Below are 19,702 nucleotides of genomic sequence, written 5' to 3' on the forward strand. Positions count from 1 at the left end.
GACGGTGCCGTCCAAATATCCACTAAACTACGTCCAGATTGCGTATAAATATCCACTAAATATCCACTAAACTGCGTCCACTGAAATTTGGACGTACTTTAGTGGATATTTAGACGCAATCGCAGTGGGACAGGGCCTTTAGCTAACTTGCCGCTAATGTTAGCTAGCTCTTTGTTAATCTTAGTCGTCTCTCCAGATTAGATGTTTATGATCGGTATCCCATCGGCATTAAATTCACCATCTGAAAATTTAATACCTAAAGATTTAGAAATTAACAGTAAATTTAAGAAAATTTTAATTACCCAGATTTTAATTTATGACATTTTAAGACTTTTTAAGGACCCGCGGAACCCTGTGCATGCTGTGCACACACACACACACACTTGTACAAGCTCTCATGCACCTTAATCAAGCATACTTAATACACACAGACATGTACCCCACCCGATCCTCCCATCAATCCTCCCACCAACCCACACACACAGACATGCAGAGTGTATTGGCATGCAGGAACATACTCGCACAGAAATCAAGCACATACATAATACACTCTGACATGCAAACACACACACACACACACACACTCACGCACACAGCAAGAATATATAATACACTCTGGCATGCAAAAACACACACACATTTTAATTGCAGCTGCATCGACTCCCCGGTTTAATCTCCTGTGTCTTGTGTTTAATTAAAGTCTGCATCTAAGTTATTGCTCTGTTTACATATTCATCTGTTTCCCTCGATCAAATCAATAAGAGCGGCTCAGCAGGTGACAGCTAAATCAACTCTTATGAGACCCAGCGCAATAAAGAGCCTGCCAAGACTGAGTGAGTGAGTTACTGTTGATCAGAGATGAAGAGATGAGCGCGAGAGTGAGCGAGAGAGACAGCGAGAGAGCGAGAGTGAGCGAGAGAGCCATTAGCAGACAGATGGAGAGGCGGGATCGTAATGACTGAAACGCATGGAGGAGAATGAGGAGGAAAGCGTGAGGTGTTACCTGACAGTGACGCTGGGGTCGTGGGTCACGCCGCAGGACATCGTGGCTTTGGTGCCTTTGATGACGCTCTGGTCCTGGGGAAGGCTGGTGATGCGGGTTCGAGCTGAGGGAACACACAGATGACAGATGGCAGGTTTTAAGTAGGGGTGTCAAACGATAAAAAAAAATAAGAGAATTATGCGATTAATTGCACCTTTTCTTCTCCTTAAGACAAGGCCTTTATTTAGAGGTGTATAGATACATCAGGATAATACCGATACCCAAACATTACTTTTTAAAAAATTAAAAAAACTAAGATTATTGTCGCAAAATTAATTTATTTAACTGCCGACATGAGTAATCTCATTCTCACACTGTCACCCGTAGAAGCTCCATCTTTCTGGATCTTGAGACGATGCGAGAGAAGGAGAGACAGCATGAGAGAAAGACACAGTGTAAGTGAGAGAGAGAGAGAGAGAGACAGCATGAGAGAGGGAGAGACAGTGCGAAAGAGAGACAAAACAAATGAGGGAGAGACAGCATAAATGAGGGAGAGACAGCAAGAGAGAGGGAGAGACAATGCGAGAGACATGGTGAGAGAGAGAAAGACAGTGCAAGAGAAAGAAACAGTGCGAGAAACAGAGCAAAAGAGCAAGCGAAAGAGCAAGAGAGGGAGAAAAAGAGCGAAAGACACCATGACAGAGTGAGTGACAGTGCAAGAGAGGGAGACAGCATGAGGGACAAAGCAAAAGAGCGAGAGACAAAGCAAGGAAGGAAGATACATCGCAAGAGACGGCGTGAGAGAGCAAGTGAAAGCGCAAGAGAGGGAGACAGCGCAAGAGACAGAGCAAAAAAACGAGAGACAGAGCAAGAGAGGGAGATACAGCGCAAGAGACAGCGTGAGAGAGTGAGTGACAGTGCAAGAGAGGGACACAGCGCAAGAGACAGAGCAAAAGAGTGAGAAACAAAGCAAGTTTGGGAGACAGTGCAAGAGACAGAGCAAATGAGGGAGAGACAGAACGAGAGATGGAGAGACAGCGAGTGAGGGAGAGACAGCAAGGGAGGGAGAGACAGCTCTAGAGAGGGAGACACAGCGAGTGAGGGAGAGACAGCAAGGGAGGGAGAGACAGCGCAAGAGAGAGAGACAGCTTTAGAGAGGGAGAGACAACACAAGAGAGGGAAAAAGACAGAGCGAGAGAGGGAGAAAAAGTGCAAAAAACAGTGTGAGAGAGAGAGAGTGCAAGAGAGGAAGAGACAACATGAGAGACAGCATGAGAGAGGGAGAGACAACGTAAGAGACAGCGCGAGAGAGGGAGAGACAGAGCAAATGAGGGAGAGACAGCAAGAGTGAGGGAGAGAGACATCACGGGAGAGGGAGAGACAGCGTGAGAGAAGGAGAGACAGAGCAAATGAGGGAGAGACATAACGAGTGAGGGAGAGACAGCATGGGAGAGGGAGAGACAGCGTGAGAGAGGCAGAGACAGAGCAAATGAGGGAGAGATAGCGAGAGTGAGGGAGAGACAGCACGGGAGAGGGAGAGACAGTGCGAGAGACAGCGCGAGAGAGGGAGAGACAGAAGCAAATGAGGGAGAGACAGAACGAGTGAGGGAGAGACAGCACGGGAGAGGTAGAGACAGCGTGAGAGAGGGAGAGACAGAAGCAAATGAGGGAGAGACAGCATGGGAGAGGGAGAGACAGCGTGAGAGAAGGAGAGACAGAGCAAATGAGGAAGAGACAGAACGAGTGAGGGAGAGACAGCACGGGAGAGGGAGAGACAGTGCGAGAGACAGCGCGAGAGAGGGAGAGACAGAGCAAATGAGGAAGAGACAGAATGAGTGATGGAGAGACAGCATGGGAGAGGGAGAGACAGCGTGAGAGAGGGAGAGACAGTGCGAGAGACAGCGCGAGAGAGGGAGAGACAGAGCAAATGAGGGAGAGATATTGCGTGTGAAGGAGATACAGCACGAGAGAGGGAGAGGCAGCGCGAGAGACAGTGTGACAGAATGAGTGACAGTGCAAGAGAGTGAAATACAGCAGAAGTGCGAGAGAGGAAGAGACAGCTCGCTAGAGAAAGACCGCACAGGTGAGTGAGAGCATTTTAAAAAATGGGGACAAATTTATTGTTCAAAGATTATCATCGTGAATGTTTTTAGCTGTTGTTGGAAAGCCCATGTTTAAAAGTTGCCACCTGTATATATATATATATATATATATGTTTATTTCTTATATATTTTTATATATTATAATATATAATATTATATATATATATAATATATATTATATATTATCATTGTAACTTGGTGTTATATGTGTATGAAACTGCCATCAGGTGATCTATGCTGTTTGATTCCGCTCAAACACAGTTTCTGAATTAAGGCAGTTATTGGCACAGAAATTCAATATGAAAGATGAAAACAACCTACAAATCAACCAGAGCCCGTCCAGCAAAACGCCCGCAGACCGCCGATCTATAGCTGCTGTGATCCGGCGGTCAGAGAATACAAACAGCTCTGCAGACATGCTGGAGCTCCGGCCTGGAGTTTCAGCTGGAGTAATAAAATAAAATCTCACTTTCTGTACAGCTGTATCTGAAGGGGGTTGATATCTCAAACCGTCGTCAGGCTATTTGAGGTTTAACACTTGTTGTGAGTGTGCTGCCGGTGTCTCTCTGTCTCTCTCTCTGTCTCTCTTTTTTATACTACCCTGTCACTGTCTTTGTCACGCTCTTTTGTCAGTCTTTCTCTCTCTTTCTCTCGTTTGCTTGTTCTAAAATAAATGCCTGCCGCTCCGCACGAAAGTCTAGATCTAGATCCTTTGGAATACATTTGCTTTTACCCACAGCCAGGAATAGCACAACTTTTCAACCTTCATCCAACACGTCCTCCAACATCTCTTTCAATACGTCTTCTGTAGACTGTATGCAGGATCTACAATCTCGTGGCTGTGCATTCTTTAAATGACTAAAGAAAAAGAAAAAAGAAGCGTACCAAGAAGAAGCTGCTGGAATTGGAATACAGGTTCCTTATGGCTTCCTGCAGCACACTTGCTAATAGATGTTGCGGCTGGGCCTGTAGATCCTGCTCTACAACCGTAGACTGGTGAAGCTGGCTTCTCAGATAGTTTGATTGGTGATAAATCTGGCAACCAGGTTGGAGACATTCTTGGAAAAAGCCTTGTATGTGTATGTGGATGAGCATCATCCTGCTGAAAATGCCTTAAAGCTATGCCTTAAACCCGACTGTTGTTGGATCCCAAAAAAAAAAAAAGAACCTGGATTCTTCACTCAAAAAACAAAGATGATATGGTTCCCATCTTCTACAGTCCAGGTTTCTTAGTTATGACCATTCTGCCTCTTTCAGCCCAGTGATATGCTAACTCAGAAAGTTTTAAAAGAGTTAAACTCTGAGCAAAATGTCTTCGAGTTTCTTCGAGTGTCTGATCACAATTGTCACGTCTAATACTGCCATTGCAGTCCCAAAGACTCTTTGATCTTTTTCCTTCCCGTTAAAGCTTCACTAGGTAGGATTGAGATTTTGTGCTCGTGGGCTCCCTCTACAGTTACAGAGTGTAATAGATGTTTCAGGTGGATTAGTTTCTCTTTCTCGTTTTCCGGCTTTCACAGACATATTTGGTCTCTTTCCAGCTTCTGCCAGAGTGTCTGTACGTTTGTTTGTAAAGAATGAACCAGAAGTCCTTGTAGAACTGTTAGACCTAAAGGTCGGAAAGCAGGTCGCAGTTCTCACGAGCGTTGGTCGCGGCCGCCTCGGAAAACTTACAGAGTCTGGTTTGGGCTCAGAGGAGCTCCGGCACACGAGACACGAGAGCACGGCTATTCCTCCTATTAAACCTCAATGCAGCGCTGCAGTGAGTTTCAAGCTGTAATTTTACTTCTTTAAAAAGATCAAAAACCAAGGAAATCCTACTTAGTGCTGCTTTAATGGACACGCTCCTCTCCAGAACTACAATCCCCAGGATGCATGTGACAATATTGTGTGTTCGGACACGCTCAGTAAATTGCATCTCTTTCACAAGTTCATCATTCCCAGAATTGTAGAATTGCTTTTAACTGCTTTTAAATTCTATGTGTACATCCACCTGATTGTTTGTAGTTTTTTGCCACTATTAATCCAGCAACATACCAAGCATTTTCTTGCTGTTTGTTTTTCTTTGTTTTTTTTGGGCTCAGGTTTTCTCTTCTGTCTTGTAATTTGGCTCTGATTTGGTTTTACCAATTGCCTATATTACAGCTACATTACTATATTATAACATCTTGCTCCTAGTATTAAAACCTCATCTACCATATTTTTCTAACTATAAATTGCATACATAAATCACACCAGATTATACGGCTCATTAAGCGACACTAGTAAGGATGCCAACGTTGAAGTGAGCAAGGATGTCGCCATGTTTCATTTTAATGGGGAAGCGCAAACAAAAATGGGGAAGTAAACAAAACTGTAATTCTAAAAAAAAAATATATATGTATTTGGGTGAGTAAAGCGCTTCTGTTTATTTACAGTAAGCTTAGTTTTTAATATTTTGTCTAGAAGTGAGTTTTCAGTGAAGTTTCTCCAGCACTAAGGCTGGGTGCAGCAGCATTAGCATTAGCCGCTAACCGCAGCACTAGCGGGACCTAAATGCTGAGGAACCCCGAGTGTTTTTGGTAACCCAGGATGCCATCAACTAGCGGTTCATTCAACGCAGCTTGTTTTGACACGGCAAACACGCAGACCACTCTAAACGTTGAAAGAGCTAGTGATGCGGTTAGCGGCTAAAATGCTAATGCTGCTGCACCTAGCCTTAGTGCTGGAGAAACTTCACTGAAAACTCACCCTTATAACGCTGTACTTTAGCGGAGTAGCTTTACTGCTTCTTACCTTACTGGAATAATTCATACATAAAGAGTACATACACCAGAATATAAAGTGCACTGTCAATTTTTGGTTAAATGAAAGAATTTGTGCTCCTTATATTTTGAAAAATATGATAATGTTTACTACAAGCATCTGACTTTTTAAAAAAAAAAGTTTTTAAATATGTTCATGGTTGTGACATCACAAACACATCACATAAAAAATGGGCTCTTTTTGCAGCTCATTTTTGAATGTAGAGTAAAGCAGCTGTAATTCTTGAGTTCTTGAGTTCTCACTAAAATAAGCAATTTTAAAAAATATGAATAATTATCTAACTTCTTTGATAAGACTAATTAAATTCACTCATGCAGCCGTTTCAAAATCTAGTGAAAATTACTAGACTATAAATAATAATGTCAGAAAATGAAACCCCATGTTTGATCCACTACTTCAGACAGCTCTCAGCTCCTACTCACCCCACACCACCAGGTTGGCGGCAGCCTCGTCGATGCCGCGCGAGTTGCTGGCCATGCAGGTGTAGGTGCCAGCGTCCGACAGGTGAGAGGGGCTGACCAATAGGCTGCCTGACTCCAGCAGGGTGAAGCGGGGAAGCTGTACGGATCCACTGGCCAGCACACGCTCACCTGTTGAGAAGTAGAAGAAATTTCGGAGCGTTTCTATTGGTACATTCATCTTCATTTTCTGATTAAAAAGTTATGGAGTGGTTCTCCATAAGGTATCAGGAGGAGCACTCATAGCTTTAGTGCACAGCATTTGAAAATGAGTGAAATACACCCGCAATGAACAAGCAAATGAACAAGCAAATGCAGCCACGAAACCCCAAAAATTTTGCATAAAACGTTGCAATGCAATGGTGTACAACAATATTCCCCAATGAATACATATTTAATTTGAATATTAGTTCAATTAATAAATCCATGGGCTATACAAAACAAGTTCATGAAGTTCTTTACACAAAAACTCTATTCTTACCATTTTCAGTCTCTTTCAAAATGAGCCATTGAAGGGCTCATTAAGGGCTGTCACTTTTATGCAAATAAGCTGTTGCTGGCCACGCCCCATGCTTACGCTAAGCATTTACCACACATCAGTGAAACATAGCAAAACATGAACAAGATAGTTTAGGTTTAACTGGGATAGATGAACAAAGCTTCACAAGACTTACTACGAACAGTAGGTACAGATTCCTCTGTCAGGCGAAGTCTGAAAAGTCAGATCTTCAACTACAATCTAGTTGGTGGGGCTCTGGAGTGGGTCGATAGTTGAGGATTGGTTCCAGGGTGCTTCTATGCAGGTTTACTTATTGCGATGTCATAAAGTAATAAAGCCATCCAAACGTATTATGGAAACATATGATGATTCCTGACACCAAACTCTTTCAGCTGATTCCCACACTCTAAGAAATATAAGTACAGATTTGTACTTAAAAGAGTACAAAGCTTGTCGCTGGGGCTGTACCTTATATTGAGGTACAAAAAAGTACCTTTCAGTGAAAGTACTTTTTTGTACCCATGGTTTTTGTGCCAGTATAGATTATAAAGATTATAAACATTGTCATCAACTAAAAATGGCTCAAAAACTTGATGATACAAAATTGTCTGGCTTTCAAATAAAAAATGTGCAATTTAAATATATATTGTTTATTAGTACAGTGATGCAGAATACTGAATGTACCTTTTGGCTGGTTAAATGGTACAAATTTGTACTTATTGCTGTTAGAAATGACTTTGTACTTCAGAGGGAACAAATCTGACCCTGTAAAGACCACTATTGTACCTTTGAGGGTACAATTATAAAGAATGTACCTTCGAGTACAAAAAAGTACTCATATCGTACCTCTGTTTTTTAGAGTGCAGAAAAAGGATGTATAGATTTTTTTATTCTTTCACGCTTGGAGATATATTCTTATTCTCATAAGACCCAGACTCTTGCTCTCTTAAACACTTAAAGAATTGTCTTTTTACATGATGTAGTTTCTGAGAAAAATGATGTCCACATATGAGGACTTTAGTTTTATATTTGGATAGATCACAGTGAAGTTGCAATTAATAATGATACAAAAAGTAGATACAACAATTGAGCTTCTTTTGAGCAGAACAAAGTAAAAAATAAACATTTACTGTGTTTACTGTTCATTTAGATTTCTAAACAAAATTGAAACTGTAACGTAATAAACTCTAAGTGCCTCCTGCCACTAGGTGACAGTATAATGGCCTCACAAGAGGACACCAGGCCTTTGTAGAGCATAATTAAGTGTGTTTAAGGGTGTAGACAACCCAAAATGGGACGCCAGGTCTTAGGAGGATATAGGAGCAGAAGAAATGTCCAGATGGAAATAAAAAAGCACAGAAAAGGGAGATTTAAATAATATAAATCTTTGGGTTAATTTTTTTTTTTTTATATATATATACATTGTGTGAAAGTTCATGAGGAATGGACTTTTCTAAAAAAAAACCTTGGAATAAAATAATTTTACTTTAACTTTTACTGAAAGTTCAAAGGGTTATTCCTTCTCCTGTAAAGGTTTTGTTCATAGAGTAAAGATTTATATACATAGAAAGAAAAAAAGAAAGAGTGAGAGAAAGAGTGAGAGAGAGAGAGAGAGAGAGAGAGAGGGCGTACGAGACACAGAGAGACAAAAAGACGTAAAAAAAAAGTGAGAAAGAGATGAGAGGAAATGATTTTTATCAGAAGGTCGGTTCTTTAGTTGCATGATAAATCCCACAATGCCTCGGCCTCTGCACCTGCACTGATGGATCTGGCTCCAGGAGCCCCTCTGATAACACTCCGTTTTTGTCAGGCCTTGTCAGGTGTGTGTGTGTGTGTGATAGTGTGTGTGTGTGTGATACAGAGTGTGTGTGTGTGTGTGTGTGTGAGAGAGAGAGAGAGATGACTGATTACAGGCTGACCTTTCTGCCACGTGATGGCGGGACGCGGCGCTCCAGACGTTTCGCAGTGCAGAATGACGGACATGCCGTCGATCACGGCGCTGTCCTGCGGCCCAGCGGTGATGTTCGGGGCGATGCCTGGGGCAGACAGGACGAGACCACTCAGTTAACACACACACACACACACTCTCACACACACACACACACACTGACAGCAGACACTCGGACAATGCCAGTAAGTGTGGAAGTTCAGAGCAGGTGTATTGTGTTTGTATGGGATAAAGTTATCTCCCAGAAATCTTTCTCATGAATTCTATTATAGAAAAAAAAACGGAAAGGTGCAGACCGATAGAACGGAAAAGAAAATGAATCTTATCGGTATCAGGATCTGAAGGTAAGAAAAATGCATTGTGGGCTGTGTATCGACTCACTAACTCTCTGTACGAAACTCTCTATTTCTCTGGCTTGCCCTTATTCTCACTTTTTCTCTTTGTTTCTCTTTTTCTTTTCTCTCTCACTCTGACTTTAAACCTCTGTTCTCTTTTTTTTAATCTTTCTTTCTTACGCTTAGGGCGTTTTCACACCTGTAGTTCGTTTCTTTGGTCCGAATTAGTTGAGGAGTTTGTGTACTCTGAGCGTTTTCTGTTCTCCCTCTGTTTGGTTTGGTTTCACACAGGCATAAACCTAAACGCACCAAATGCGCACTAATAAACCACGCGAGCAGGCAGTGTCCTCCGATTGGTCAGGGCTGTCTGGCGTGGGAGTATATATATATATATATATATATACGTAAAAAGTAAATATTTCGAAAAGATTCTGTGTTTCAGCGCCGTATATCTGTGCTTTAACACTAAGCGCTTAAACGCTGTGCTTTCAAACACAGTGTTTGGACTTGCAGTGCAGATGTTAACATTGTTAACGTGGTAAACCGAGTCACCCGTCTGTGAACAGTGAACGCAGCACAGACCGCACGTGCATGGACACAGCGTTTGTTCACAGCTGTGGTAATTAGCATTATCTGGCTAATAAATCAGTTTAAACTGCGTCTTCTCAGCAGTTTAAGTCAAATAAATGGACTATATTTAATAGTTGGGTCGGCTCGAGACCGGATCACGTTCTCATCAAACGAACCGCTCCAGAGTTCGTTTTAAATGGACCAAATAGTGCTGGTCTGAAAAGGCCCTTATTCTCCTTCTTTCTAACTGCTCTTCCTGTCTTTCTTTCTCTCATCTTGTCTGTTTTGACCCTGTTTCCTGTATATTTCTCTTTTTTCCCTTTCTCTTCAACACGTCTTCCCCTTTTCATATTACTGCCACATATCTCTCACTAAACTCTGTTTCTCTTTCTTTCTTTTTCACTTATACTCTTTTATTGGATGACACTCTCACTGTGTTTCACTCTTTTTCTAACTCAATTTCTTGTAGCCTGTCTATTGCTGTCTCTCTTTCTCTTTATATATTATCCAGTTACTCTCTCTGTCTCCCTCTCGTTCCTCACTTCCATCTTTCCCATCCCTCTCTCTCTCTCTCTCTATCTCTCTCTCTCTCTCTCTCTCTATCTCTCTCTCTCTCTCTACTAACACTCTTTGCACATGTTTATCCTTCTATATCTTTCTCTCACATTTTCTCTATTTTTTCTCACCTTGTCTCTGACACTTCATTTACTTTCTATGTCTCTGTCCCTGTCTCTGTCTCTATCTCTCTGTTTCTGTTTCTCTCTCTCTGACACTCTCCTTTCCTCTCTTTCTTTTTACTATTTGCCCCAATTTTTATTCTAGAAACTATCTTAGTATTTCCCTATGTCCATCTCTCTGTCTCTTTCTGTCTGTCTCTCTCTCTATCTCACTCTCTTTCTCTTTCTTTCGGTCTGCCCTAATTCTTCTCTATCCCACTTTATCTCTCTTCAGCCCCCTCTTCCTCACTTTCTCTGAACCTCGGTTTCCTTTCTATCACTCCTTTTTTCTCTCACACATTCCTTTCCTTTTGCCTATACTGATTACTCTCTCTCCCTCTCTCTCTCTTTTACCCTCTGTTCCATTTCTTTTCATCCTTTGTCATTCACTCTCAAACTAACTTCCATTTATCATTTGTCCCCCTCTCAATATACTTGATACTGTTTCTCTCTTCAGTCCCCTTTACTTTACTTTCTCTGATCATCGCTTTCTTTTCAATCACTTCTTTTTTCTTTATTTTTTATTTCAATTTTTTTCTGTTTTCTCCCCAATTTATACTCATTAGGACTAGTGATGCCCCAACACCAGGAGGGTAAAGAGTAGCATCACAGCATTCTCAGAGGAAAGCACAGCATCAGCTCACAGACGCCCTGTGCTGATCAACATCACCCTTTTGAGTGATGAGGGGAAGGAGCTCCATCTACCCACCCAGACAGAGCAAGACCAATTGTGCTCTCTCTCAGGGCTCCGGTAGCCGATGGCAAGCTACATGAACAGGATTCGAACCGGCGATCTCCTGATCATAGTGGCAGGGCATAGCCCGGTGGACCACTGAGGAGAGGTGATGTGTGGGCGGGGCTTGTGATGACACCCGAGGATGTAAGGATGTGTTTTACGCACTGGTGACGGCCAAGTAGGTGTTGGTCTGGATCTCTCCGGCCAGGTTGCGGGCGAAGCACTGGAACATGCCGGTGTCGTCCGGCAGCAGCCCGTTAATCTGCAGACTGCCGCCCACCAGCACCCGGTAGCGCGGGGTCTTCACTGGGCTTATGGGAACGGCGTCCTTATACCACACGATGTCTGGCTGAGGAACACCTGGGTGGAGAGGAAAAGAGCAGGGTTAGACTGACCTGCTACTGTAGTGGGTCTCTCTCGGGTCCTGTAGAACCCCTGAGCAGCTCTGGGAGATTGGCGCACACAATAGAAGACCACCAATAGTGACTCCTAAAGCTATATCCTCCTACATGCCATTACATGTCAAATGTTTTGTCCCTAATATAGCATGGACAATTCTAGCCAGATGCCGCCAGTCACGATCATTACCACTTTTTGCACGTATTGTCGTCCAATGTGGTTGGTAAGATTTACCATTCTTTGATGTATTTTTGGAAAATCCGACCCACCTATCTAACAGCGAATGTTACAAAGTTATTAGAACATCATGTCGTCTGATGTCATGACCAACATTCCACCTGAAATTAACGTCTATTGACGTTGGCAATCAGTTGGGACAGAACTCATGTTTCAGGACCGTTTAAAAATATGTGACATATGTAATGTTTCACATCACAATGTTATTAGAATGTTTCTCACATAACATTCCTAGCTAGACAAATAATGACATTATGGGAACTTTAAGTAATGTTAACGTTAAGTCGACGTTACCAGAATGTTTAGAAAGTTCTAAATAAAAACGTTCTAAGAACATCAAGATAACTTGACAGGTTGAAAGTTTTAAGGATGTTCTACTGACCAAAAACGTGTTAGTTTGTTAGCTGGTCATCTCCCAATATCAGACCTCAATCAAACTTGATACTTCATCACTTGATAATTCATGCTGCTTAGCCCCAAGCACTCCCAAGCAACAAGATAACATCTCGAAGCTTATACAGGTATGGGCATTCCCAAGGTGTCCAATGAGGTAAAACTTGTACTGCTGCCCCATGACTTTTGAACAGAAAAAATCCCTAAAATACCCACTACAGGTGTAGAACACCAGCAAATCTGGCAACAACTGCATCACTCCTATCCACACCTGCCCACTGGTTCACACTCACCACGGGCCTGGCAGGGGATGTCCACCACCTTCTCCATCTCAGCGGTGATGTGTCTCTCCGGCTCCTTCACGAACTGAGGATGCTCTGTGGAGAGAAGTCAAAGATAACAACACAGCCAATAAAATTTTTATACCTCTACAAAATGCTGTACAATGAAGTTCAGTGTTCTCTTCAGCTGCAGAGTTCACTACAGCTGCCCTCGCTGCCTCTCAGCGACTCGCTGCCTCTTACCGTCTCGCTGCCTCTACACGCCTGTAAAAAGCTCTTCAGGCAGCAGCTCTTCAGCGCTGTTACGGCGTGCCTGTTTGAATTAGCTAATGAAACACCTCGGTGTGTGCTCGCTGGAGGTGTGTGTGTGTGCATGTGTGAGTGAGTGTGTGTGTCTGTACGTGTGTGTTGGGCCTACCGAGCACGTGCAGATAAGCTCCAGCAGTGACAGACGGCACGCTGCTGCTGCGCAGCGACGCCTCGCACTCGTAGTAGCCGCTGTCACTGACCAGCGGCCCGCTGATGGTCAGCCGCCGCCCGAAGTCCCTCAGGCCTCGGTTAACCACCACGCCGTTCTTACGCCATGTTATACTGAGCTTAATCAGAGGCCTGAGAGAGAGAGAGAGAGAGAGAGACAGAAAGAGAGAGAGAGAGAGAGATTATGTCAGAAAGATCAATAAAAAAAGAAAGAAAACTGAGACAGACAGACATACAAGCAGACAGAGAAACAGATAGATGACCGACAGAGGGATAGATAGACACATACACACAGAGGGATAGACAGATAGTCAGACAGAGAAACAGATAGACACACATACCCACAAAGGCATAGGCAGTATGGCTGCATGATATTGGACAAATTTTACATTGCTAATGTTCTTTTTTCGACAATATATATCGTGATATTAAACAATGCAGGGCCCATGACATCACCAGCCCCGTCCCCACCCACACGCTCCCTCCAGATCGGTGAAGAGCTGAATCAGCACCCGAGTAAAACAGAATAACAACAGTAATCGGCCCTTTAATCAGGCATTTAAATGGCTTTTTAAAAGGTAAATAAGAGCATTTGTTTTTCTGGGATTAAAAGTGTAAATTCAGCTGTAACTGGAAATATCTGCGCTGCAAAACTGTGCTGGACTGAGATGCACAGCTTTCAACACATGTGTTTACAGGTACGTGCCCAACCATGTGGATGGAGATCATGCGGTTACTTCATGTTTATTCCTGCACTTCCCTCTCATGCTCCCCCATAACGCTTCTCAGGCAGCAGCAGGCTGTCACTTACACAGACACAGAGACAGCGCTGTGTATCTACTTCTGGTGTCAAGAATCAAAACATTGCAACATGACGTGTTTGATTTAATTGCCTCAAGTGACTTCGCACTTCCTGCGATGTGACTATTGATGACAATGCTTAAACGATATATCACACAGAGGCATAGACAGAAAGTCAGACAGACAGACAGACAGACAGACAGACAAACAAAGAGATATAAATATGTAAATAAAAAGACAGACTGGCAAGTAGGCAGAAAGGCAGAAAGAAACAGAGATAGACAGACAGACACATACAGTACACAGACAGATACACATACATACAGATACACAGGCAGTCAGACAGATATATAGACAGTCAGAGAGGCAGACCGATCTACATACAGAGAGACACAGACAGACAGACAGACAGACATATAAATACATGAATATTAAGACAGACTGGCAAGTAGGCAGAAAGGTAGATAGAAACAGAGATAGGCAGACAGATTTACAGATACAGAGACAGATACATACAGAGACAGAAATACAGACAGACAGGCAGAGAGATAGATAGAAACAGAGGCAGATACATTAAAAGACAGAAATAGAGACAGACAGGCAAACACACAGACAGTCAGACAAACAGATATGTAGACAGACAGGCAGACATGTACTACACAGACAGAGAGACAGATTTAGAGATGGACAGAGAGAGAGAGAGAGAGAGAGAGAGAGAAAGAGATGATTGCTTGTTGATGGCACAGCAGTTTTCATGCTTGTTGAACAAACACACACACACACAAACCTGGCGTTGGCCACACACTCCAGAGTGACCTCAAACGTCCCCACCATCACGCTGGTGTTCCTCGGGGGGATGATTATGGTGGGCGCGATCGGGTCTGCAGGCCCGCCCACATCTGGTAAGAAGGAGAGACAGAAAGAGAGAGAGACAGAGAGAGAGAGAGAGAGAGAGAGACACAGAGAGAGACACAGAGAGAGACACAGAGAGAGATAGTAAGAGCAAGTTCCTTACAGAAGCTGTTTGTTCTTGCACTACCATAATCTCCACACCTTTCCATTATTACCATCCCTCCTGCCATCCCACCGCCAACCCATTCTTCCCCCAGCCAATATGCTCAGATCTTCCATCAACAAGCGTCGCCATTACGGCATTTTGCGGGTAATTGGCACCACTCTCTGCTCCTCTTTTGTGTTGCACCTGAGAGCAAACTCTTTCTGCCTCCTCAGCGCGCAGTAATACCATCATTAAGGTGCCATGCTATTGAATGGATCCTGATTGAGAGGTGCAGACATACTGATTAAACCCGCCGCAATGGCTGGCCCGCTCCTGAAAGCCCCCGTCCAGCCATCGATTCCTTGCCCTCAATCACTGATCCCGCTCTCTCTCTCTCTCTCCCTCGCCCTCGCTTTTTCACCCTTCCTCCTGTCTCGCCTTGTTCCCATCTCCTTATCTGCCTCGCCTTCCGTCCGTCCAGCAGCCTCTGAAGAAGAACAGGTGGGTCCCTCGGAGTCTCTCTGTCTCTCTCTCTCTTTCTCTCTGTCTCTCTCTCTCTCTTTCATGCCCCCTGCCTTTCATAAATCCATGCTTGTGGGGAGGAGGGGGGTTTATTAAAGACAGGGGCTGATTTTATGTGCCTGCTTAATCACTCTGTCACCAAGGCGCGGTGGGACATAACAGACCACCGCAGGCCGTCACAAGCCAAAAAAAAAAGAAAAAAAAAAAAGAAAAAGGATTGTGCAGGGAATCAGAGGCTATTGATCGAGAGAAGAAGAAGAAAGAAAAAAAAATAAACACATGGTCAGGTGATTCTATGTTGACTGCCAGCAGAGGGCACCAAAGCTGCACGTGTTATTTACAATTGGGGGATTGGGTCACCTGTTGGTGTTCACAGTCTTGGTGAAGCACCAACCACCCCAGTCTTGTTACTCAGTATCTCAGTGTAATGTGACAAGACTATGGTGGTGAACACGTAACACTCTTAACACTTGTTACACCATCCAATCTCTACTCACTCTCCACATTGAGAACGACTGGTTGGCTGGTCTTGTTCTCCCCGTTTTTGTCGTTGACAGCCTGGGCGTAGTAGCGTCCCGCATCTGGCGCCACTGTGGACAAGATGACCAAGGTGTTGTCCAGTGTGAGAGCTCTGGTGAGAGAGGAACAACACTGATGTGAGTTTGAGCCACAGACACAGTTTATATTATCAATATTGATATTTTATAAAGACAACAGAGGCAACACTTTTTGATGGTCTTTGCGATGACTGCACTTGAGGATACCTTCAAAGTTTCTAATGTTTTTCGGATTGACTGACCTTCATTTCTTGTTGAGTAGTTCTTTACATCATATGGATTAGAACATGACTCAAATAGGGCTATTCACTGTGTACCTATAACTCTACCTCTTCACAACTTCACACAACTGATGCTCTCCAACACATTAAGAGGGCAAGAAACTCTTAACAAGTTCAGCACAGCTGTTAACTGAAAGCCTGAATCTCAGGTGACTCTACCTCATGAATCTGACTGAGAAAATCCAGCCAAAACTGTCATCTAAGCAAGAGGTGCTACTTTAAAGAATCTAAAGTATTAAACATATTCTGGTAGGGGCGTCGAGTGGTCCAGCGCCGAGTGGTCGAGCAGGTTCGAACCCCCATTAATGCAGCTTTGCCATTAAGCTGCCGGCGCTCAGAGGGAGCACAATTGGCCCTGCTCCCTCCGGGTGGGTAGACGGCGCTTTCTCCCCACATCACTCCTAGGGTGATGTACACAGCACAGGGCATCTGTGAGCTGATGTATCAGAACCGAGTCGCTGCGCTTTCCTCTGAGCGCGCTGGCTGCTTGGCAAGCTCGAAAAGAAGCGGTGGCTGACTTCACTTGTACTGGAGGAGGCATGTGTTAGTCTTCACCCTCCAGGTGTGTTGGGGCATCACTAGTGATAGGGGGAGTCCTAATGAGTGGGTTGGGTAATTGGCCATGTAAATTGGGGAGAAAATGGGACATTTTTGAAATAAAAACATATTCGGGTGTGTGTTGCACTTTTCTGTTGACTAAATATTGTGTGGCACAGTGGATAACACTGTGACTGAATTTTCAGTATGAAACTTCTTCTGCTTGCGTTGATTAGTAGTATTAACATATACAATGGAAATGGTTCATCTCACATATTGCAACCAGCCTTTGCTAAAACAAAAACTAAAACAAAATTGTAATGTTATGTTTTAATGTTATGTAAAAACTAGTGTTTTTTATGTGTTGGTCTTTTAAAAGTAATAAAGTAGTGAAACAAAAAAGTTTGAACATGTATTTTGAGTACGTTTTTTGATGACAAACGAGTGAATTATCCTAATTGAACCACTACCTGTTAGAGGTAAGGAATACCATTGCACTAAATATTGATAAAATAATTAGTGATGGAGTTTTTGGGTTTTGGGTCTTTTGGATCGTAAAACATGCCACCTGGATTATTAAAAATGACCCTGGGAACACCACTGCTGTTCCTGACAAATGAACATAACAGGAGGGTTAAATATATCTGACATTAAATTTACCTAAAAAAAGCAAATGCAGAAAGTTGCGAACCATTTTTTTAATGTAAATTTTACTCATCATTTTTTTTTAAGTGCATGAACAAACCGATCAACAGTGCAGCGGTCCGCATTAGCGATGCCGTTTGCACGGCGCGCTCCGGGTGGAGAAGTGTTTTCGGGATTGCGGCCGCTCGGGCTGAGTGTGTGTGCTGAAATGAGAGGCGACACTCGGCGCGCGGCGAGATTAGACGGCGTGGAGCTGTCAGCGGGGCCGCCCGATCGCGGGCCAGGTTAAGCCGACTGCCGCACAATTAGAGTGAGGGCTCTCGTGGAGCGAGGCCGCCGGCGCCACGGCGGAATATCAATGCTCCAGAGAGACGCGGCCAACGAGCAGTAAACAAATCGCACACTGTCAGGCCCTCTCAGCATCAGCGACCGCCGACACTGACACACCGAGAGCGGAGGGGAGAGCTCTTCTCTGCTGGAGCTGGCACTGAGCAATCCGGCGGAGACTCGCAAGTTTTACGTAACCCCTGCCTCGGCACCCGGAGGCTCAGCTGGGATTTCAGGCGCATGCCTGGCCGAGTAACATCTAGCTGCAGCCCCCGCAGATCAAGCCCCAGGCTGGACCGGGCAAAGCCTTCACTTGGAAGGATGGCAGTCGCCTCATTTCGGGGGAGGGGGAGGAGGGGGATGTTAGTCACATAGCTTAACTGTTCGGTGTGGTCTGATGTTAGTCTGAAGCTCATTTAGAGAAATTACAGAATTACAGTGACAGGCAGATAGTGGCAGCTTCAACCACCAGACATCGGAAACATTGAATTCCTGTAAATTACTCAACGAACTCAACCTGCCATATGCAATAGTTACAAGTATGCTTTCTAATACCCTTCTCCAGAAACCTAAAACTCCTTGTTCAGCTGTCTAAAATCTGATGACTTGATCTAGAGATGTCCATATATGAAAATCTTAAGAGCTCTAAACATATGCACATTTTAGGTGTATATTAATTTAAGGTGTAGGCTATAGTTAGGGTTAGGTTTTAGGGCAAATTTAGGGTCGAGATTAGCATATCCGTATTTTTCAGAATATAAGGTGCACCAGATCATAAGATGCATTAAGCAAAACTAGTAAGGATGCCTACATCGAAGTGAGCAAGGGTGTCGCCATGTTTCCCTTCCTAAGTAAACAAAACTGTAATTCTTAAAAATTCATAAAAATTCGTAAAAATTTATTTCAAAGTCAAACAAGCACTGGATGTTAATCTACACAGATTTCTCTCCTGAAAATTGTTTATTTGGGTGAGTAAAGTAAGTTTATTTACAGTAAGCTTAGATATCCAATATTTTGTCTAAAGGTGAGTTTTTTTCCAGCTAAGTTTCTCCAGCACTAAGGCTGGGTGCAGCAGCATTAGCATTAGCCGCATGTAAATGCTGCCTGATAGCGCTAGACTGAGGAACCCTGAGTGTTCCAGGAATCCAGTGTGCTTTCAGCTAGCGGTTCATCCTATGTAGCTTGTTTTATCAAATTAAACATGCAGATTACAGTCAAATATACTCACCTCTAAATGGTGAAAGGCCTACAGCTGCAGTTAGCGGCTAAAGCTAATGCTGCTGCACCCAGCCTTAGTGTTGGAGAACTAAACTAAAAAAAAAAGTACCCTTATAACTCTGTGGCTTTACTGCTCCTTAATACCTGACTTGTAGAATTCATAGATAAGGCGCACCTAGTGGATAAGGCGCACATTCGATTTTTTTTGGAAAAATTAAAGGGTTTTACGTGTGCCTTATAGTGTGAAAAATACTAGTTAAGATGCATTTAATAGACATGGAATTAAAAGCGATTTCTAACTGCTTCATTTACAGGTAATACACCAGACTTTTTACATTCCTAAAGCCCTTCTCTCTCTCCATGATCTGAGCTTCCCTTCTGTTACCTGCTTGAGGCTGATGCAAGTTCATTTGTGGTTGGGTGCTGGTGCCTGCCTACTCCTCACCACTGTGTCAACTTACCAACACTAAACTCACCATTGACACTGAACTGATTTTCTACAACAGACTACTTCAATTACTTAATCGCTCTGCCCACTATTGACTTTTGATACTGGTGCAAGTAAATTCATGGTTGGGTGCTGGTGCTTGCCTACCTCTGGATCAGACTCTCACCAATGTTTGCCACAGCCCTTGAAAAATCTTTGGTTTCCCTTCCTTTCTGGTACCTTCCTTCTCTTTCCTATGTACCGAATTCTCTTTTTCTTTCTGTTCTTTTGTTCTGTCCTAGAAGTGCAAAGTCTGGTTCTCCACTATCCTGCTGTCCTGCTCTGGATTCTCACATTAACACTGAATATATACTCTATACCTATGTATTACTTCCTATATATTACTTTTTTCCACATACTGTGCTGCCCTGAGGGACTCTGAGTAGAACTGC

At 43.4% G+C, this 19,702-nt stretch overlaps 1 protein-coding gene across 1 annotated transcript in view; it reads right to left on the reverse strand.

The window, feature by feature from the left end:
* sdk2a (sidekick cell adhesion molecule 2a) overlaps positions 1–19,702 on the reverse strand; it is a 277,542-nt gene that overhangs the window by 77,281 nt on the left and 180,559 nt on the right. Inside the window, 8 exon segments of the mRNA XM_022673506.2 lie at positions 1,004–1,106; positions 6,312–6,479; positions 8,766–8,882; positions 11,317–11,511; positions 12,474–12,557; positions 12,880–13,070; positions 14,527–14,638; positions 15,756–15,889. Coding sequence (XP_022529227.2) covers positions 1,004–1,106; positions 6,312–6,479; positions 8,766–8,882; positions 11,317–11,511; positions 12,474–12,557; positions 12,880–13,070; positions 14,527–14,638; positions 15,756–15,889 — 1,104 coding nt within the window.

This window comes from Astyanax mexicanus, chromosome 19 (genome assembly GCF_023375975.1).
Source record: "Astyanax mexicanus isolate ESR-SI-001 chromosome 19, AstMex3_surface, whole genome shotgun sequence".
In the NCBI taxonomy this organism is placed as follows: domain Eukaryota; kingdom Metazoa; phylum Chordata; class Actinopteri; order Characiformes; family Acestrorhamphidae; genus Astyanax; species Astyanax mexicanus.